The following is a 22,218-nucleotide window of genomic DNA, read 5'->3' on the forward strand; positions in this document are numbered from 1 at the left end:
ATCTTCACGGCATGTTTTTGAATTGACTTAGTGAGAAATTGCTATTTAAATCACAGAAATTGTTGTTGCACAAACAATAAGAGTTAGGTTTTTTCTCAAAACGGCCCAGCATGTCTGGCTTATTTCATGCTACACAGCGCATCGAAGTAGAATGCTGCATTCCAGTTTTTTAAGCGAAGCTTTGTGCCTTCACCTCCTAATGGTCCTGTCGCAAGCGTTTGTGTCAACAGAAAACTCCCATGAACAAATAGTTACTAATCGAACCTGGAACGAATAAAAACACGGAGCGAGCCGTTGTCTTACTAATCCTGCTTCGAGGCCACGCGGAGACGGGGAGACAGCCGGTGCACTCATCGAGGACATCTGCGGGTTGACGCCTTGCGTTTTCGCCGCATGCAGCGTGATAGCTTAACGCGACCTATTGCGCCACTGCGCGCTACGCCCGAGACACATGTAGCGGCCGTGGGAGCGCCTTGCGGATGCGCTACTAGTTATAAAAATTTAAGGTCGCAACAACGCATGGCATCTCACTTCTCTATCTCTTCCGCCTATTTCGTCTCCAGCGTCGGCAGCGGCAGAGACAGAGGAAAAGTGAGATCGTCTAACACCGCGTTAGACTTACCCCTAATTTTATAAATAAAGTTTTCACTCATGTGCTTCACCACGGCCGCTCGATGGAAACTAGGTCCATCGAGCGGCCGTGGCTTCACCAATACAACTTAACCAACCACCGTTTATGAATCATGGATTGATTAACCTGAGCAAAGATTATCTCTTTGAAATAATAAACGCTGTGGTTAAGTGCATTTCACTTTTCTCTGGTGTCACTCCTTTTAGTCACGTGGGTGAATTCAAGTGACGTCGCATGGGTGATCTTTGTAGATGGCGTTTACAGCTTTCCAGGCGCCTTTACAGGGTTGTTGGTGTGCACGTTTTCCACATAGATCAGCTTTTCAATAATGCGGCCCGAGTATACAACTGCACATTGTCGCCTCGGGTATGCCACTCGTGCACAGGTGGGAAAAGTATTGCTTTGCGAATGTTCGGTTTCCCAATTTTGAACTGACCAATGACTTTCGGCCATTTCGCATATCTCTTCCTGTTACCATTGGTTCGTTTTTGCAAGTTTTCGCGGTATTAGCCAGCAGCGCTGCAGTTGTCTTCTGCAGGTAAATTCACTCAAAGATTGGCTGAGAAACCCTTCTATGGACAGAGCAAGAGTAAGAACAACACTCAGAGGAAAGTAACAACTGAAATCAAAATATTATCGCTATAAAGCCACGCCACGTTAGGCTCCAAATGCACACTAGCGCTAGAATTTATCTTTTTACTTTGCAAAAATTCTGAAAGGGTCAGCAGCACGCTTGTCCGACTAATTTGTCCAAGTGGCGATAAGAGCAGCGAAAGAAGCATGTAATTTGTCATTGTCACCAATGGTGTAGCAACATCCCGTAGTGCTCGGAAGGCAATTGGTAAATCCGAAAAAAAATCTGTCATGAATTCCCCAATACTTGTGAAAGCAGTATTTGACGAGGCGCGAGGTGGTGCTGGGAAAGAAGAAGAAGGAATCCATCCTCCTGATGAACGTATACAGCAATCCCGAGCACCAGCAGCAAAAGTTCCGCACCATGCTACACAAGACGCTGGCGGCGGCACCGAGAGACACGATAGCGATCTGCGCAGCATTTAACGCTCCTCACAAGGAGCTCGGATACACCCCCACAACGCTCAAGGGCAGGGAACTACTAGACGAGGCGGCCGACGCAGGGTTCACCTTACACACGGACCCCTCGGCTCCCACCCGAATCGGCACGTCGGTGACCAGGGACACGAACCCGGACCTCACGTTCGTCCGCGCGGCCAACACAACCAAAGGAGGCGTAAAGTGGCGAAACACGGGCCAGAACCTGGGCAGCGACCACTTCGTGATAGAGATCGAGCTGCCGACGTCCGCACGACACCGAGACGAGCGCGATCGCCGCCGACAAAAGATTACGGATTGGAATCTCTTCCGCGCGCGAGTCGAAGAAGGGCCCGCACGAGACATCACAGACATTGAGAACTGGACCAGCGACGTCGTTCACCTAGCGAAGGACGCGACGACGGAACACGACGTAGACGAGGACTGCCCCGGCATGGATAACCGCCTGGCGCACAAGCTGGAAGCCCGCCGGTCGATGCAGCAGAGGTGGCGGGGAAGGCGCAACAACCACCGCCTCTGCAAGAGAATAGCGGCGCTCGGCCGTGAAATCGAGAAGTACAGCAGGGAGCTCTGCACCAACGCTGGCACGCGGTGTGCAACGAAGCGGACGGCCAACTCCACAAGGGGAGAACGTGGAAGTTACTCCGCCACCTCCTGGACGAGACCGGCACCAAGGGCTACCAGCAACACCGCCTCGCGCAGGTCATACAAGCGGCAACCAAAGCGCTGGGAGAAGAAGAGACGAAAAACCGCATAGATACCAAGTACCTCCCAAGCACCCCCGTTGAACGACACGGCGAATACGCGGGCGTGGACAACCCCGCTCTCGACCGCTACATCGAGGAGTGGGGGGTCCGGGCTGTGCTCCAGATCATCAATTGCAAGTCGGCGGCTGGACCGGACGGGATAACGAACAAGGCCCTACGAAACCTCGGAGACGGAGCCATCGCGTCCTTGACCACATACTTCAACCGCTGTTGGCGTTCTGGAACGCTACCGAAGCAGTGGAAGACGTCAAAGACGGTACTCATTCCGACGCCGGGCAAACCGCCGAGCATAGAAAACCTGCGCCCAATCTCCCTAACGTCATGCGTGGGGAAGATCTTAGAACACATACTGAACGACAGGTGGCAACGATACCTAGAATCGGAGAGACTCTACCCGGACACCATGCTCGGCTTCCGGGAGAGACTGAGCACAGAAGACGCAATGATTCAGTTACAACACGACATTCTGGACGCGTCCGTACGCACCCACGACAACAGGGCCGTGCTGGGGCTGGACCTGCAGAGTGCGTGTGACAAAGTCAAGCACTCCGCCATCCTCGCGCAGGTCAGCAGCCTCGGCATGGGCAGAAGGTCCTATGAATATATTCGGGACTTTCTTTCAGAACGAACCATCACAATACACGCGGGCGACCTGCAGCTGCCGCCCAAGAAGCTAGGGAGCACGGGAACCCCCAAGGGCTCGGTGATATCACCACTGCTCTTCAACCTAGTCCTGATAGGCGTGGCGCGCAGGCTCTCGGAGATCCCGCAGGTCCGCCACACCATCTACGCGGATGACATCACGCTGTGGGTCCCCGGGGGCAGCAACGGCCACATCGAGGACGCGTTGCAGACAGCGGTGAACGCCATCGAAGACCAGCTGATCGGCACGGGACTGCGGTGCTCGCCGCAGATGTCGGAGCTGTTGATCGTCCCACCGCCGGGCAGGTACCGCAAGAAAGAGGCAGAAGAATCGGCAAACATCCACATACGAACGAGGGACGGCACAGTCATCCCCAGGGTTACCACTCTCCGGGTCCTCGGCATGCACATCGAGGCCAGCAGAAGCAACAACACCGCGGTGGACGGCCTCGTCACCAAGATCGGCGCGGCGGCCCGACTCATTCGGAGGGTGTCGATCGACGCGGCACAACGAAATGAAGGAGGCTAGCCTCCTCCGCCTGCTCCAGTCCTTCGCGATGAGCCACGTCGCCTACGTCGGGGCGTTCCACTTCTGGCTGCGCCAGGAGAGGGACCGCATCAACGCGGGCATCCGCAAGGTGTACAGGACTGCCCTGGGCTTGCTAAATAGCACCAGCACGGCCCGGCTGCTCGAGCTAGGGGTGCACAACACCCTCGAGGAGATCAGCGAGGCCCAACGAACGGCGCGACTCGAACGCTTTGCCACCACGAGCTCGGGCAGGCGTATCCTGGAACGCCTCGGGATGGCGGGCACGTCGTCGCCGCAGAACGAGACAGCGCAGCAACAGCAGCGGCAGCAGCTCCAGCCGGAGGTGATGGGGCGACTCCGGATCCTCCCGCTGCCCCGCAACGTCCACCCCGACCGCAACCGTGGCTGCAGAGAGGCGAGGGCCCGCGCTCTCGCCGCAACGCACGCCAACGACACGGGCGCCCTGTACGTGGACGCCGCCCGGTACACCGACCGACCCGACGCCTACGTAGCGGTGGCAGTCCGCGCTACCACGGGAGAAATATACAGCGCCTGCAGAGTCCGCGTGCCGTCCGCCAGCCAGGCGGAGGAGACGGCGATCGCGCTGGCGCTGACGGATCCGCAGTGCGCCACAGTGCTTAGTGACTCCCGGTCGGCCATCGCGAACTACGCCAAGAACAACGTATGTGAAAGTGCCGTTCGCGCGGTGAAGTGCAGTGCGGTGATCAGTGGAGTGGTGCCGGCCACCCACCTTCGGTGGTTCCCGGCGCACACCAACATCAGAGGCAACGTGGGCGACGGTCTCCCCAACCGCAGCGAGACGGCGGACGCAGCCGCGCGAGGACTGACCAACCGCACGGCGGCGGTCTCTTCCCCACTGCCGAGCTCCGCGACAGAGCGAGGCCAACACGCAGACAACGACGACGAAGACGACAACGACGACGTGGAGTGGGACCCGGAGCCGCTCCTCACGTACGGGGAGATGCTGGAGTTGTACCGGCTCAGCCGGCGCACCGCTCCGGCGCCCCATCCGGAACTAACACGACAGCAGGCAGTGCTACTACGCCAACTACAAACACAGTCAGTGATCACGCCGGAGCTCGCGCGTCACGTGTGCCCGGACGTGTACGCCAGTGACGTCTGTAGTGTGTGCGGGCAACATCGCGCAACTCTGCCCCACATCCTGTGGGACTGTGCAGTGCACCCGGTGGAAGCTGCCAACCTCTACGTCCGGCTGCCGGACACCATAACCAGTGCCGTATATTCGACGGACCTGGCCGCACAAACTCTAGCCGTCCAGCAGCTCGAGGCTGCTATCGCCAGGCAGAAGCGGAGCGAGTCGCAGACGGGGGGAAAGGGACGAACTCCTGAGTACCCTTCGCGCACCGCTCACGCCGACGCCGGCGGGGCCTAGTCCCGAAGACGTCGTGAACGTGGGTGGGATGTGGAGGCTCTCCGCATCCCGACCTCCCTCTCCCTGCTGGCCATAAATAAAGTCTTTCTCTCTCTCTCTCTCCCCCCTCCCCTTAACACATATTTTGCACCGGGCGCTAATTGTGCATCAAATTAGCAATATTTTTCATAAGCACCCTTGCTTTCGTAGTTTTGTTTTGTCGTCGCAGCTTTTTGACATGGCAGGCTTGTTCCTATACTCCAATGTGTTGCGTTATGAAGCCCTATCGCCACGAATAGTCCTGTTGGTTTACGGTCGTTTCGCGAGTGATGTGCGTATACGACTGCTAGAGTTAATCGACCAGATTTAGGGGAACTCCCCAAGGTGGAGTACGTTTTTTGTGAAGGAAAGTTTGACATCCACCTAAATGCATCCATACGGCTACAAAGGAAAGCTATACAGCTTTCTCGGAAACTTAGCAGTTGAAGAAAAATTCTATCCTGGACCAGGACAAATTTTTCTTCAACTGCGAAGTTTCTGAGAAAGCTGTATAGCTTTCCTTTGTAGCCGTATGGCTGCATTTAGGTGGATGTCAAACTTTCCTTCACAGACGACTGCTAGATTTGACCTTTTATTATCGTATTCTTTTCACGGCAGGACGAAAAAGGGCCCATCTCCCCGCGAGGGGGACTCGAGTAAATGCGTCGCATAGGGTTGGGTGTATTTCGTTAACGTTTAGTGTTTGGGGAGTTGGTGGTAGTGAATGCGTTGTATCAGCAGCTTCTTGACGTAGTTTGAAGGAGTCAAGGATATAAGGCGCGTTCGTAGCCTTCCATTCTGTGTCGGCTTTGTGGCGCAGTGGGTAGAGCACCATGTACCTTGCGTTCTGCCCGCAGGGTCGTGGGATCGAAACCAGGCGCCGGTAAGTATTTTTTTATATAGAGTAGGGGGAGGGGTGCGGACCTGTTGTTCAGAGCGAGGAGGGTAGCGTGATGCGGGAGAGGAGGAGTGGGGGAGAGAGCGCACCTGTAACGGCTGTTGCGGACGCAGAGACACGCCAACGCCGACAACGCCGGGTGACATCGTGAGTTAAAGAAATGCTCTGCATTTAAAAAAAGGCAGTACCGCATACCGGTGGGGTCTCGATGATCGATGTGTAGTAAGCTGTGTTCGGCGGCAGAAAGCACAGGCTCTTTTTGGCCACTTGAAGATAGTTCGTCTCATAATATACATAGATCGCTTCATCGCTACATGGTTTGTGCCCTCTCTAATTCTGCTACGTAACAGTTTGGGGGGGAGGTGCTGGTTACTCCTCTATCCTGGACTGGTCCCAACTCCTGAAGCGATCGTTCGATGCCTCTTGGTTCACGTCGGCACATTTGAGCCATGGGCGTGACAGTCTTCTTTCCTCAGTCGACGACCAGCTAGGACCTTCCAACGTTACCAACAGCAACCCAATGCGACGACAATACCGATCCTGTGCACAGTTCTCCGGGCTTACACTGGCCTTAATTCGGTGTGACTATAACTGGATGCTGTATCGCTGCATCGGCGCCATCGCTGTTCTGCGACCGCTGGTTACTTAGCTCTACAGGGTCCGCCGTGGCGGCAAGAACTTCCCCAGTCTTCCCTCCTCCCATTCGCGTCCTCATTGCACCCGAACATATATTGTCGCTGTTGCGGAAAAGGAAAAAAGACGGTGTGCCCGGGGGAATCACCATCACGAGTTAGTGGAGGAATAGGAATAAAAGAGCGTTTCTAGAACAGCCACGTCCTCTTGTCTTGTTCCTCAATATACTGGTGCCGTGAAACCAAGTGAACTCGTTATGACGGCGCAGAACGACTTCGAAGCAGGATAGGCCTGGAAATTTCTTGAATATCCTGATAATGGAGGCCTTGCTCTCAAATACCTCCCGCCATTCCTTTCTGCTCGACACGTCGCACCGACTGCCTTGAAACCGGAGATGTCTAGCAGCAGCACTGTGGCCAGACCACCCTCCCTGTCAACATTGAGCCTACCGAGAACAGCGAGGTCGTCGGACATGTGAAAGCGCTCAGGAACACTCTCCGAGCAGAAGTATCGAAACTCGCGAAAACGGCAGAATGCACTGTAAATTCACCAACTTGAAGAATAGGTACCCTAGAAATCCTGCTTGAATATCCTACCACAGTACTTAGCGACATGAATACGGTTGACGTATATAAATATCTCCTGAACTACGACGACTTTGAAAAAGACTACGAAAAGTCAGACGAATACTTATGCATGATCTTTTGCGCTAAGTCGGTGCTCAGTGGGAAGATTTCGAAGATGAGCGTGACAGCAACAGATATCATCACACAGAAAGTCGCCAAGTACAATCTTATATGGAGACCTTCTGAAACCGCTCTCCAAGTCACACGTGACCAAGCATCGTGGAACCCGAAGATTGCCTTTAAAACTTGTATTATTGAGGTATCCGGATTCAAGTACGCACCACGCATATCAAAGACAGTTGCAGAAACCACCCCACTGTTGGCACGCGACTTCAGCGCTGCCACAGGGGTCATGCTATTGCCACGGTTTGATTGTGCACAGCCGCAAAAAAGAGTGAAGAACCCTCAGCACAACGTCGTGCGCCCGTACCCAATCATCACAACATAGGTGTTTCAATGCCTTTGATTATGAACAGTGACTCCGTAACAATGCGCGTGAACCGATGCGAGAGACCAGGACTTCAACGCAAGCCAAGTAAAAAAGGGAGACTGCCAAAAATACACATTGATATCAGCACAGTTGAACATTCCCGTAAACTACCAACTTATTTCGTCTGGCGAAAGGGAGCTAGTTCGTTCACATATAAAAAATTCAGTCGCAAGCCCAATTACAACTACGTCATCAGAAACTAGCCAGATGCACGACAGTTCGATATTTCTCCCATGTAACACAACAGAGTGTTGTACCTTCATCACCGGTGCTCAAGGACGCGACATCGGCACTCGAAGCAGCGTTGGAGAAGAAAACGGTTGACAATCTCTGACTGACCGGCATACCGTAATTAAGCCAGACTGCGGAAAGAATCCTTATTATATTTCTTTGAACTGTTTCTTCCACAAGAATTCTCTGCGTTTTTGCGTCGGCCTCATTGTCGCGGGAGGGAATATGCTGTGGGAAAAAAAAGACTATGTGCCTTGGGAGCAATCATCATCATGAGTTAATGGAAAACAAGGATTATAAGAACGTCCATAGCAGAGCCATTACCTTGGGTACTGTTCCTCAGTAGTGCCTTCAACCCGCACAGTCGCCGACGATGAGCGGGCCATGTTACGGCAAGAGGAAGAAGGGTGTAGCAGGGCGAACCGCTGTCTTCTCTACTATCACTTGACAAAAGCTGTGTCGGGGACAGCCAGCACTGGCTCCGTTGTGGCCGCCTGTAAATACTTCATCTCATGTAAATAAACGTTCAAATTCCATGATTCGTGTGATATGTTCTCCCTACACGCAACAACAGCACCATCGTGTACATCATCGTCACCATCAATAATTTTTTCGCACGACCGCAACTTCAATAGCGGTTTTGGCGGGTGCTATTTTGACGGCATCGAACTAGTCGTTCATAGAAACCATAGAGTTTCTCACTGTATACACTAGAGAGGAATCTGGCGCTAGCGTTAATGCGGCTCATATCAAGGCTGTTTGTGTCATCATGAGCCGCCATTATACCGTGAGCTCGGCTTAGTTTCGTCATTGGCTTAGATTGAAACGTTTTAGTGGCTGTATATTTTTTATTGCTGAAGTTTTCTATGCAGCATAAGGGGAAATTAAATGTACAGATACACCCCAAATTCCCGAAGGAATCGGTGCTGGGGGCCATGACGTGGCTCTTGTATCGACGCCATGAAATCTGGCGGACGTCCGGGGCGCGGGCCGCAGGTGGCGATGTGCACAGCGCGTCGGCTTCGCAGAGCAGGGCATCTCCACACCAGGTGCTCTGCTGTAGCCTGGTCAACTGGAGCGGGGCAAACGTGGCAGGTGGATTTGAACGGCGCATGGTATTGAGGTGGCCAGAACCTCGTCACAGCTGGCGTGAGGGCGACTCCCAGGCGAAGACGTCTCAGCAGGACCTGATCTTGGCGAGACAACTCGCCAGGGAGATCCGTAGCGCGCGGGGGTATGAGAGCGCACGCGGTGCGTCGTAGACGTTCTTTTGCACTGGCAAAGCGAACACCGTTTGACGAAGGTGCAAGAGGAGCTGGATACTGCACACGCACGGGGTGTGTTCCAGCATCTGCAGCCTGCATTGCGGGGTGGCTGTTCCGTTGGCGCCATGACACGCAAACACGACATGGATAAGTGTCCATTATGTCCTGGATTTCTAGCAAAAGTTCCTCTCTCGAACAGCTGCCGACGAATCAGTGTAAATTGTACAGTGTGGTGAAGCGTGGTTGTGGCTATTCTGAGGCCAATGTGGTAGTTAACAACAATGTTAATATTTTGGGGCAAACTCGTGATAGACAAGCGTGGTTGTGGCTATTCTGAGGCCAATGTGGTAGGTAACAACAATGTTAATATTTAGGGTAAACTCTTGATGGACTGCATTTTGTTATTTTACCATTATTTGAAATATTAAGATATTTGAAGGGCTTGGAAATGCTTGAGAGCGTGCCTATGAAAGCGTCGCTTTCGTGGTGCATGGTGCACTGACCGTCAGCTGCAGTTTAACAAAACTTGTTTCTGAGCGAGTTAGTTCACACTTGAAAACGTGGCGTTGATGAATACAAGATAGGACTGATACAGGCGCCCATTTCTGTCGTATCTTGCCTTCGCCAACGTAAGTTTGGTTTCGTTTTTTTCGTCAGCTACAGCTCTCGCAGCAGCATATTACCATCTCAGTCATACTTCCTTCGACTCCGGCATGAACAACGGCAGGTACGATCACGCACCGTCTGGTTTTTCACCGAACACGCAGTTGCCACGGCTCACGGCTACTACAGAACTGGAATGATTTCGGCTACCTCGTAGCTCGTAGACGTGTTGTGCATAGCTCATAAATCTGATCTCAAAAACCGCTTAAAAATACAATTGTCATGCCAATGCCAAGCCACAAGCTGGGGTCTTCCCATAACCTCTCACTACGGCATGAATAGCCAGGTGCAGCTTCCTCTCTAGTATACTTACTAAGAAGCCCTACGGTAGAAACCTGCGCCTTTCTGCGAAGAAAAATTTGACGTGCGCTTCAATGCAGCCGTAAGGCTACAAATTCCCTCTCCCAGAAACGTACTTCACCTTGGAGATTCCCCTAAATCTGGTCGACTCCGTACTCCTGTATTTAGTTGAGCATCTGTCACGCGTCTCGGTCGGCAGAGAAGAAGGAAACGGGAAACAAGGGAAGGCTTAACAATAGACCTTTATGACACAGCAAAGCTCGAAGCAAACACACCCGAGTTAAAACCACACACGAAAAAGCTATCGAACTTTCGACAATGAAATACACAATGTCCTGACATACCCCTGCCTTAAAAGCTTAAGAATGTCTTAGAAGGAAGTTACACCAGCGCTGAGGTTTATGTACTTCCCAGGTGTTGACGTAAGGAAATCGAAGCGTGGCCGCGAAGAGCTGGTACCCAGATGCTCTCGTCTCGATGTTGTACGACCAGTGTAGCCCCGGCTGGGATTCCGGAGGACGTGAGCATTGCCGTTGTCGGGGCCGCTGACTGAAGAGGCGCGCCCCTCGCCAGTGGAGCCGCCAAGTCGTGGGTTGGCGGAACGTCGGGAGACCGGAGCCGAAGCGTTGTCGACCCGCTATCACCCAGTTTTATGTGGCGACGTCGGTACCTCGGGTGGCGTCACCTTTGGCTTCGCTCTTCGGGAGCCCGGTGTCTTCCTCCGCCCCTGGTGGTAGTGGTGCCAAAAGAAATGGCTCATACCCACTCAGGCGGATTGGACGGGAAAGGGGGGCTCACAGAGAGAAATTAGAAAGTAATTAAAGAAACACATTTAAGCAATGAAATAAAATATTCGGGAAATATATACAGAAAAAATGCAGAACATAAGACGTAGCATCAGGAAGTGTTGAAACCGACATAAAATTAAAAAAATAAATGAAAGAAAATATAAAAAGTATGTAGAGAAATAAAACAAGGAGGGAAGTTGGTGAAGGAGAGGCAGTGGGCGGGAAGTCACTGTTAGGAGTGAGCATACACGCAGGAATCTTTTTGAGGGAAGCCCGGCATGGCCTGGGGCTAGCACGGGAGACGGCCAGATTCCGAGATGAATAAGTGCACGGTGGAGCAGAGATCTGCGCGGCTAAAACCCAGTGCCTTCGCCCCGAACGATAAGATTTGAGGAACAGACAGTGGGAAGGCCACTTGGTTAAAGCTGGTTCCTAAGTATCTTTTTCGCATGGAGGAGTACCATCGTCAGGAGAGCAAAAAATGTTCAGCTGTTTCAAATTCGTTACAAACTGCACAGAATGGTGAAGGGGCCAGATTGCAGCGGTACAAGTAATAATTTAAATTTGGGACACCACACCGAAAGCTGGTGAGGGTAACTTCACAAGCGCATCACCGACTCTTCCGGCACTTCCATGAGTGCCGGAGGTGCTCGAGGTCAGAACGTGCGTACGCAGATTCCGCCAGGCTTTGTAGCAGGCCTAATCTTCGAAAGCGTGCCGAGGTGACAAAATTTATGGGCGGTAGAACCTCCATCACCAGGCCATCCAATTGAATGCCCGCCAGAATGTCGGCCGCTTCGTTGAGCCAGATGCCTGCGTGTCCAGGCACCCACACCAAACGATGTTTTTGTAAAGACGGAGGCAGTAAATACCCAAGGGCCCGACGCAGGGGAGATTACTTTGAGCATGATAGGGCAGTGCAAACAGAAAGAGAATTTGTAAGCACAATTGCGTGTTGTGTAGCAGAGTGCAGCTTTCTAAGGGCCAGAACAATCGCAATCGGAGGGAAAAGGTCCAATCCGAACCGGGAGAAAAAATGCCCACTCCTGCCTTCTCACTCCGCCCAGAGGCGTCGGTTGCAATGATTACATGGGAGGAGAAACCGGTAAGGTGATCCTGCTGAAGGCCTGATAAAATACTCAATGGGAATAATTTACAATTCGTGGGAACAATTTCATCAAGGGCAACCTCTAAAGATGATACTGAATGATTAGGAACAGGGACAGACGAAAGAGCCACATGTAAAGGATCTAGTAAGGACTGTACAACTATAACCTGCGTGCGTTTGAATCGGGGCCATCTACTGGTGAAAAACAGCGAAGACCATGTTACGAAGGCAGTTTGCGGTCTGGATATGGGTGCCGCCATTACTCTTATGAATGCGTGAACAGTGAGGGGGTGCATGCGGGAAAGTAATGGGGGAATTCTGGGTTCCATATACAAGCCTTTGATCGGTACATATCGGGCGAGACCCAGGCATAGTCTTCGGGCTTGCCGTTCCAGCATTACTTGCTGTCGAAGTTTGTACAGAGGGCTTCTGAAAAAAAGCACACATCCAAATTTTTAATTGACCGGGTGTACATTCAGTAGATCATTAATAGAGTGTCACGGCGCACACCAAATCTCGTATTATTTAAGCTTATCAAAACAGAGACAGACCGTGCTCCTTTGGTAGAAATATAATCAATGTGAGGGCGCCAATTCAGATTGTACTCGTATATTATTCCCAGGTATTTTAAAGAATCGACCTGGGGAACGGTTTGTTGGCGGTAGCTGAGAGAAAAGGTGACTGGGCCCCCCGCCGGAAAGACAACGAGAGCACATTTGTGCGCATTTAGGGTGAAGCAGAGGCCATCCAGCCAAGTCTCTAACGCGCATAGATAGGCTTACAGGCGTACATACATCATGTGGATGTCCTTGCCTGTCGCGAAAAAAGCAATGTCGTCAGCATAAACATACACCTGAACGTCGGAACTTATAGAAATGGAGCTCATGAAAATATTAAAAAGCACGGGGGACAAAACAGAGCCCTGGGAACACTTTGAGTTTGAGTGTATACTGGAGAGGAGAGGCCTGCTGACAACAAAAGAATTTTCTACCTGACAGAAAATTACCCATTAATGATATGATGTAGTTTGGGAAAGAAAAACGCTTAAGCGCGTCAAAAAGAATTCTATATTCAACGCTTCAGCGACATCCAAGGTAACTAACACTGCAACTTCTTTTCGTGAGCGTGCCAACTGAATGCGGCTGTCCAGATCAATATGAGCAGACCATATAGAACAGCCCTGCCTGAAACCTACCTGTTTGAGTCTCAAGGTGTTTTCGCATTCTAAGATATTTTCAATTTTACTGAGCAGAATTCTTTCTACCAATTTTACCACATTGGAAGTGAGGGATATAGGCCGAATATTATCTATCGCGAACACCGACTTTTTGTGTTTAAGTAGGGGAACAATCTTTGCCGGCCGCCACTCAGGTGGGACCCACGAATGACGGAAGGAGTGGTTAATTACATGGAAAAAAAGGTGGGGACTTACTGAACAGACGTTTTAGCATTCTGACTGCTCGATATCCCGTCTAACTTTTTCTTCTTCTTGCTCCTCCTCTGGAGCGTCATTGCGGGGATTGACCTTGATTCATGACATCATCTCTTTGCAGCTCTTTCACAAAACCCATACTACAGACGTGTTCATAACCTTCAGTAATATTGGTGACAGTATCGGCGACACCACGGACCCCAAGCCCCCAACATAAGCGGTAACCTAGCGTGGTGATGTGTTTTAAGGCGAAGCGTAGAAATCTCAAATGGTGGGCTTCGGAACCCACGTCAAGCTCCGGTGGATGAGCTCCGTGTCTGTTTACCAGGCAGGGAGTTCCGGGCCCTCTCTCGGTATCAGGGTAACTCGAACGAAGAAAGTACCCCCTATTGCGGATTTGTAATTTACCGCCAACGTGGTGATGATGATAGAGGCGACGATAAGAAAGTCGCATGTTGGCAGGCAGGGGGACTGCGAGAGGCACGCGCAGGGGTTCGGAGCGCGGCGCTTGGGCTACTGTGCACGGCCTCGCGTCGCTCTCTTCACGGCGCCAATAAACGCTGAAGATCGGCTTTCCCTCTTCGTATCATTGGTTCCGAAAACACGGGAAGCAATCCAGCGTTGCGGCGAGCCTTCTCCTGACGAACTGGGTACGCCTTTCTTCAGCTACGACCGGCAAGGAACGGATCAAGAACAAGCGCGCATCAAGGCGGGCTATGAACACGAAGATCATCAGCGAGGTGGACCAGCTGCTACAGCCTCAGCAGTCGGACCTTTCCGCCCTTCGTCTCATTCACGGACGTCTCCGAGCAAGCAATTCAGCATTGTCTGCGCTCAACGCGAGCTCGAAGCCCACCTGACCGATGAACAGGCCGTGGAAGACTACGCTTCGGTCATGGAGTATGACGACGCAGCGACCAGCGCACTGGTTTTACTCGAGCATCATATGGGGGCGTTGAGGTCATCTTCGACGCTCCAGACTGCTCCTTCATTGGAAGGCGCCAACGGAGACCGCCGGGCTGCGACGTCTACCGGACAACCCATGCCATCTACTCGTGAGTTTGGAGCACGTCTCCCGAAGATCCAACTGTTGCGCTTCGACGGAGCTATAACGTGGTGGCAACCCTTTTGGGAAATGTTCAGACATTCGGTCCATGAGAACCGCAGGCTGTCCAACACCGACCGCTTCCACTACTTAGTTTCGCTTCTCGACGGAGCTGCTGCGGAAGCCGTTGCCGGCATTCAAATTACCGAGTCCTCGTACTCAGATGCCCTAGATATCCTAAAAATGGTTTTGGAAACGTAAAGCTGATTGAGTAAAAGCACTTAGAAACCCTGCGGATGCTCAGGCCTGTCGATTTATCTAGTAACGTGGCCGCTTTGCGGAAGCTTTACGATGCCGTGCAGGTGAACCGGAGAGGACTAGAAAGCCTGGGAATCGGCACGTCATCATACGCGGCCAGGCTGAGTGAAGTACTTTTGAAGGTCATACCTAGAGACATTGTCGTGGACTACTTGAAACGACAGAGCCTTGTGCGAGCACATCTTCTACGTGCAGTCGAGATTCGTCGGAACAGGAGATTGAACATCTGCTGTCTTTTCTGCGAGTGGAAGTAGAGTTCCGAGAAAGAACCTGTCAAATCAGCAAGCCACCGCGAAGTCATGACGCCGAACGTGGATCTAAGAAGCAGCCGTATATTTCGGCCGCTTCGGTTCTCCACAACAAGGCAAAGACCTGTGCTTGTTTCTTCTGCGCCGCTACGGATCACTGGACTGAAGAATGTTCTGGCGACATTGACTTGACTGACAAGCGAACTCGTCTGTCAAGTGACGGCCGATGCTTCAGATGCTCCGGAAAGGGACATCTCGTACGAACTTGCCGAAGGAATGTTCAATGTCAATCATGTAAGTGCCGACATGCCACCATGATGTGCAGCTACCGCAGCGCTAAGAGACCTTCGTCGGAATCGGCTGGAAAAACGCGACAGGCAGCGATGCACATCGCCACACGCAAATCAGCCGTCGCGCGACTCCTCAACGACGTCCTACCCTACTACAGACGTTTAGGGCATAGATGACGACTGCGTCCCATTGCTGCTACGTACGTGGAGTTTCTGATAATGGCAGCCAGCCGACTTTATTACGACAAGACGTTGCCTCTAAGCTCAAGTTAGCTGCAATTGGCGAAGTCGACCTGGCCATCAGTGCTTTCGGCCGATCTGGAGGTCCAAAGAAGTTTAATGTTGTCAGAGCGACCCTTCGCAGTCAACATGACAGCATGTCTGCAGAGGTTGAAGCCATCGTCGTGCCTTTCGTTTGTGAAGACGTCGATGAAGCACCGAAGGGCAACACGCTTCAGCAACGCCTGGTCGCCGAGGGGAAGCCACTGGCTGACATTATTGCTTTTCCGGGCATGAAGTTCAGACAAGGAGTTAGCCTTCTCGTTGGGTAAGACCAGATCTGGGACTTCGCGCCAAAAAGGAGCCAAGTACAGTTCAAAGAGACGAATGCTGCTTTGGTCGCTGTCAATACAAGCTTAGGATGGACCTTAAATGGACCGTTATCTTTAAAAGAGGGCAATAGAAGCAAAGGCGGTAGGCTGGTTTGTGTTCTCCGCACGGACACGCATGAGAATGGAGACCTCTCGTGCTCTTTTTGGCGGTTTCGGGAGGTTAGCGCTGCTGGTCTCAAGAACTCTCCGAACTCGCATCCCGATGAAGATGCATCGCGCAAGTTCAAAGATTCAATTAGGTTGCTGAAAGTGCGCCATGACGTAGAAGTGCGATGAGTCCACAACAGTCTCTATGGCCGACGACCGGGAGAATGCCCTTTCAATACCTTATAGGTAACCTCGACGTCTTTCTTCAAACGAAATCACAAGACCCCACGATAAGTCTGTGAGGCAAAGCAAGAGCGATGACCACGCAGGAAAAGTAGCGAAGGGCCACCTTGAAACAGCAAGGAATCTTAACTGCTCCTCACAAGAAAAGAAACGCCAGCTACTGGAACCCAGAGATGACCGTTCTAACCACTCCATTGACAACGCTCATAAACGACTTCTTCACTGTGGAGTCGGCACGGCTTCCGCTGAAATAGGCGAGAGTGACGGGGAGGCTACAGCCCGACAAAGCGTGAAATTTTCGGACGTTGGAAATTGTGTTCACTTTTCACGCTGCAAACTGCTGCGATCACAGCGCTACCCAGTGACGGAGTCAGCAATATGTTTGGACAATCAAAGTGTATAAAGAACGGTCACACTAGGACCTGACAAGTTCAGCTAGTGCGCAGTAGAGAATGTACTTGACTAGTTCAAATGCCTGCTTTTGTGCATATTTGCGAATCAGAATTTGGTGGGCGCAGAGGATGTTGTGGATTTGCAATTTACCGCCAACATGGTGATGATGATAGAGGCGACGAGAAGAAAGTGGCACGTTGGCAGGCAGGGGGACTGCGAGAGGCACGCGCAGGGGTTCGGAGCGCGGGGCTTGGGCTACTGTGCACGGCCTCACGTCGCTCTCATCACGGCGCCAATAAACACTGAAGATCGGCTTTCCCTCTTCGTATCACCCCCTTCCCCTGCTTTTTTGTATGCTGTATGGCAAAATCAAACCCCCCTCCAAAACGGGATCTGTCCCTGAACAGGGGCCGCACCGAGGTCTTGTTTCCTCCACTTCCAAGCATTAGCTTCCCAAAGCCAGACGTCTACTCTCGTTTCCTTGTTATCGAATCTCTTGACGCACCCTGCCGTCTTGTTTCACAATCAGCATTTTTGATTACAAAATACCTTGACGGAATAATTGGGAAAACCTACAATGCCAAAAAAACAACGCACAGGTGAAGTCCTTGTTGAGGTAAAAAACCAGCAGCAGGCAACCACACTTCTTGGTCAGAAAAAATGGTCGATCTGGACATTAAGGTCCCACCCCACCGCAGCCTGAATAGCTCGCCGGGTGTGATCACTGAGCCAAATCACCTTACCGAGACAGATGCCGACCTTTTTGAAGGTTTAAAGTATCATCCGTGGGGAAGATAATCCCCACGAAACATACTATCACAAGACGCGCTTGAGCTGAACTACACCCTCATCACTGGCGCGGCCCATCCTACCAGGATCGGAAACTGTATCCAGAGACACCACCTCTGACATTCAAAAACACTGAGCCGATCACGATTAGCTGGAGCAACACCGGTACCGATCTGGACAGTGACCATGCCATCGTAGAGATCAACATACCCACCCAGGGGAATTAGAGCGACAACAGGAAGAAATACACCTCGATCGATTGGACGGAATTCAGAAAATCCTGAGACCAGGACCAAGAACGGGCGGAAGAAGACGAGACCGACGACATCAATTAATGGACGAAGAAAATCGCCCAAGACGTCTGCAAGTCTACCAAGGAGGTCGAGACGGACATCGAAACCGAAAGAATGGATAGCAGACTCGCCAACGTGATTGAAGTCAAGAACTCCTTCCACAACAGATAGAAGGGACAACGTCTCAACCGAAAACTGCGCAAGAAAGTGGCAGAGCTCAACACAGTGATCGACGAGCACTGCCGCATACTATGCATCCAAAAATGGAATGAACTATGCAACGCTGCGGACGGACAAATACACAACGGCAAAACTTGGAACCTACTCAAGCACCTCGTTGACGAGACCAAGACGAAATCGCACCTAGAGACCTACTAGCAAACCTCCTGCACCATGAAGTCAAGACGCGCGGGACGGACACCGTCCTGACGCGAATGCAAGACAAATACCTCCCATCGATACCAACTGACAATCACGGACCGTACAAGGGCAGATGCAGCGCGCACCTCGATAGGGACATCAAAGTAGAGGAGGTCAGAACGGCACTGCACGACTTCAACAACTGCAGATTGGCACCCGGTCCAGACCTCATCACGAGCAAAGCCCTCAAGAATCTAGAAGATCGATCTATGGAGAAACTAATGGCGTACTGCAACAAATGCTGGAAAACCGGCTCACTACCACCACAATGGAAGAAGGTCGAGATGATACTCATCCCCAAACCAGGGAAACCACTGACAAGGACAACCTCCGCCCAATATCCCTTACGTCCTTAGTGGACAAGGTGCTAAAGCACGTCCTGCTAAACAAGTGGCAAGAGTACCTCGAAAGATAGGAGCTGTATCCTGAGACGATCATCGGCTTTCGACAACACCTTAGCACACAAGACGCCATTTTCCAACTCAAACTTGAAATCATACACGGAGACACCTAAGACGCCAAGGCAATACTCGGCCTCCACCTGCAAAGTGCTTTTGACAAAGTCAAACACTCCGCCTTTCTAAAGCAAGTGTCCCAACTCAACATGGGTGAGAGAACTTCATCAAGGACTTCCTCACGGGCAGTACAGCGGAACTTAGGGCCGGCGATCTTAAGCCGAAAAAGAAACGCCTAGGTAGCACAGGAATGCCTTAAGGCTCAGTCATTTCACCCCTGCTGTTCAACCTCGTGATGATCGGAGTAGCGGAAAGTCTAAGCAGAATAAACGAGGTTAAGTACACGATCTACGCAGATGACATCACGCTGTGGGTAGACGGAGGCAGCGATGCTCACCTAGAGTCTACGCTGCAGGCAGATGTCGATACGATCGAAGACTGCCTCAAAGGCACCAGGCTCAAATACTCACAAAATAAGTCGGAGCTTTTTTTTGTACCTACGGATCAGAAACCGCAGCATCACACACCAAAGGGAACACGTAAAGGTCAAGATCAAGACCAGCGACAGGACGACGATACCGATAGTGAACAAGATCACAGTCCTGGGGATGACAATAGAGTCACTCGGCAGGAACGGTGACACGATCACGCGACTCACTGGGAAGGCGACGAACGCCACCAGACTTCTCAAACGTGTTTCTACAAGGAAAGGACGAATGAGATTAGAAAATCAGACTAGGCTCATGCACTCGTTTGTGGTCTGCCACATAGCCTACGTGGTGGCCTTGCACAAATAGAGAAAGAGCGAGAACAAGATCGATGTTCTGATACGCAGAGCCTACAAGACGGCAATGGGACTACCCGAGACGACCAACACGAATCGCCTGCTCCCGCTAGGAGTTCATAGCACCTTGGACGAAATTGCCGAAGCACAAAGGACCGCTCAGCTTGAGAGCCTGTCAACCACCAAAGCAGGCAGAACGATCCAGAAACACCTCGGCATAGGCTTCCACGAGTAACAAGGGGCGAAAAGCTCGATTCCCGACGACGTACGATGAAACCTCAGAGTAGATCCTATTCCAAAGAATATAAACCTGGAGTTCAACAAAGGCAGAAGAAGAGCGAGAGCCAAAGCGCTAACAGACATACACGCCAGCTAAAACAAGGCCAGATACGTGGACACGACAGAGTATACCGGCCGCAACGGTTTCGCCGCTGCCGTGTTCGACGCCGACGGAAACACCCGCATGGAATCCACCACGTTATGCACTCAATCCGAAGAGGCTGAGGTGATAGCCATCGCTCTGGCCACAGCAGACCAGGATTGCCAGACCTTTCTGAGCGACTCCAGACAGGCTGTAAGGAACTTTTCCAAGGGCAGAATCGCACCGACAGCGGTCCGCATTCTACAAGAAGTGCAAGGAAACAAAAGGGTACGCATTGAGTGGTTCCCGGCGCACGCGGGCGAGGCGTCGGGAAGAAACGCAAACCGCAACGAAAGGGCACACGCTAGGACGGGACGGGAGCACTAACCGACCGCGCCCGCGGCGACCGTCCGCTATGGTTTAGTACACGAGACAGGATGACAAACTACAACGAGATGACCAAGGCCTTCCGTCTGACCCGCAGACTTCTCCCGCTGCCCTTCACGAGGCTGAACAGGTCGCCGGCCGTTATATTCAGGCAACTACAAACGGGCACGCTGCCGAGCCCGGCACTACTGTACAGAATGTATCCGGAGTCACACCCGAACGACAAGTGCAAGACATGCCGCAGGGAAACGGCCACCTTTGAACACATGTGGGATTGTATCAAGGATTTAGACGAGGCTAAAACAGGACGCATACCGCCGCGACGATGAGCAACAACCAATAACAACAACTATGGGCCGCCCAGCAGGCCCTCGAGGCGCTGGCCAGGCAGGAATCCTTCCAGCCGGCAAAGACAAGCGGGGATCCGTGCCACACACCCGGCACGAGGACGACGTTGGCTTAGTTTAGGCGCGAAAGCGCGCACTGCAGGCATCAATAAAGTTTTTCCAATCCAATATCCTGACCTTCAACCGCTCCTCGCTTCCTAAACATATCAACGCAGGGTTATTTCGATGCTCCATTCGTTCTTACATTCCGAACCCGCGCCGCTGTTTCAAGTGCCAGTGGTTGGGGCACAGTACAATTTCTTGCCGCGGCAAAAGAACCTGTGCGAAATGTGCCGTGCAGGACCACCCCACCGACAACTGTGATTCTGACAACCTCACATGTGCAAACTGCAGGGGCCCACATGCGGCCTACTCCAGGAAATGCGACCAATTCCAAGTACAAAAGAAAATAATCCCAAGGTCACAAAAAACATCACCTTCTCACAGGCACGGAAGAGGTTCGCCTCTTTCCCCTTGGGGAGGTACGCCGACGCATCTCGCCGGGGGCGGAGCGGCGTCTCGTTTTCACAGGGACCCAGTTCAGCGAGTCTGACTTGCTCCCACCCCTGCTGCCCCCCTAGGTTGCCTCAGGCAGCCCAACCAGTGACCACACCGCTTGCTCAGCCCACAGCGATTGTGGTGGCAACCGCTCCCAGCGGGATTGATGCCGTTCATGCTTCTCCTTCCCAAGCCTCCAGTAGACAGGAGGCTGCTGAGGACATGGTCAGGGGGCCCCCGCATCGGCTCCCATCTTCGCCCCACCGCTTCGGCCAGCCGGGGCGTTCCCGACGCCAGTGGCGGTGACGGCTCTCACAAAGGGTACCCGAATGGGTGCCAAGTCCAGGTGGCCAAGTTCGTCGGGCACCCCAACGACATCTGAAGACGAGACGGACGTCGGGCCATTCTTGCCTGCAACGCACCGCAAGGAGCGGCCTCCGACGTCCAAGCCAACAGAAAGGCCATAAAGCCCCCTCCAAAAGTACAAGCTCTGAAAGACACATGAACACGCATACACACAGGCTCCAGTAGGTCCTAAATCTCTATAATGGGACAAGAAAATATTATTCAAAGTAACTGTAGAGGCCTCCTTAAAAATCTTGATGACGTATATGAGATATTGCGTTCGAATCGACCATGTGTGATGTGTCTTCAGGAAACGCATTTAAACTCTAGACACACAAATTTCTCGAACAGCGACATGGTATTTAGAAAGGAAAGAGATGGTGGTGTTGCGTCTTCAGGTGGTGTGGCCATTATTGTCCGGAAATCTTATGCCTGTCACCCTATCAACGTGAACACTATCCTTGAGGCTGTCGCAATTCCCAAAATTATATTCAACAGGTTAATAACAGTATGCTCCCTCTACATTCGTCCTAATCACGGGCTATCGAACTCCGAGTTTGAGGCTCTGAGAGACCAGTTACCAGAACCATTTCTAATATTAGGAGACCTCAATGCTCATAACACCCTTTGTGGTTCTTCCCGCACGCATATTCGGGGATGCCTCATTGAGAAGTTTCTAACATCATCGGCAGCATGCCTTTTTAACAACAAACAGCCTACATACCATAATCTAGGACACAACACATATTCATACCTTGA

At 52.0% G+C, this 22,218-nt stretch overlaps 1 protein-coding gene across 1 annotated transcript; it reads left to right on the top strand.

Annotated features, from left to right (window-relative positions):
* The first annotated feature begins 1,628 nt into the window (after positions 1–1,628).
* Positions 1,629–21,496, top strand: LOC144139996 (uncharacterized). Its single transcript, XM_077672213.1, has 4 exons — positions 1,629–2,244; positions 2,307–3,241; positions 3,717–3,812; positions 21,308–21,496. Exons 1-4 carry the CDS (start codon positions 1,629–1,631, stop codon positions 21,494–21,496), a joined length of 1,836 nt encoding a protein of 611 aa, XP_077528339.1.
* Positions 21,497–22,218: the final 722 nt, after the last annotated feature.

The sequence above is a fragment of the Haemaphysalis longicornis genome, unplaced genomic scaffold (assembly GCF_048455015.1).
Source record: "Haemaphysalis longicornis isolate Haplotype H1 unplaced genomic scaffold, Haemaphysalis longicornis Haplotype H1 scaffold_5, whole genome shotgun sequence".
Taxonomy (NCBI): Eukaryota; Metazoa; Arthropoda; class Arachnida; order Ixodida; family Ixodidae; genus Haemaphysalis; species Haemaphysalis longicornis.

Bases quoted from the DNA above. Each gene is read 5' to 3' on its own strand.
- LOC144139996 (XM_077672213.1), top strand. From the start codon at position 1,629: ATGCTACACAAGACGCTGGCGGCGGCACCGAGAGACACGATAGCGATC. The intron at 2,245-2,306 runs GTGAAATCGAGA...TGTGCAACGAAG, and splicing joins GAGAATAGCGGCGCTCGGCC to CGGACGGCCAACTCCACAAG. The intron at 3,813-21,307 runs GTGCACAACACC...CTCCTTCCCAAG, and splicing joins CCCGGCTGCTCGAGCTAGGG to CCTCCAGTAGACAGGAGGCT.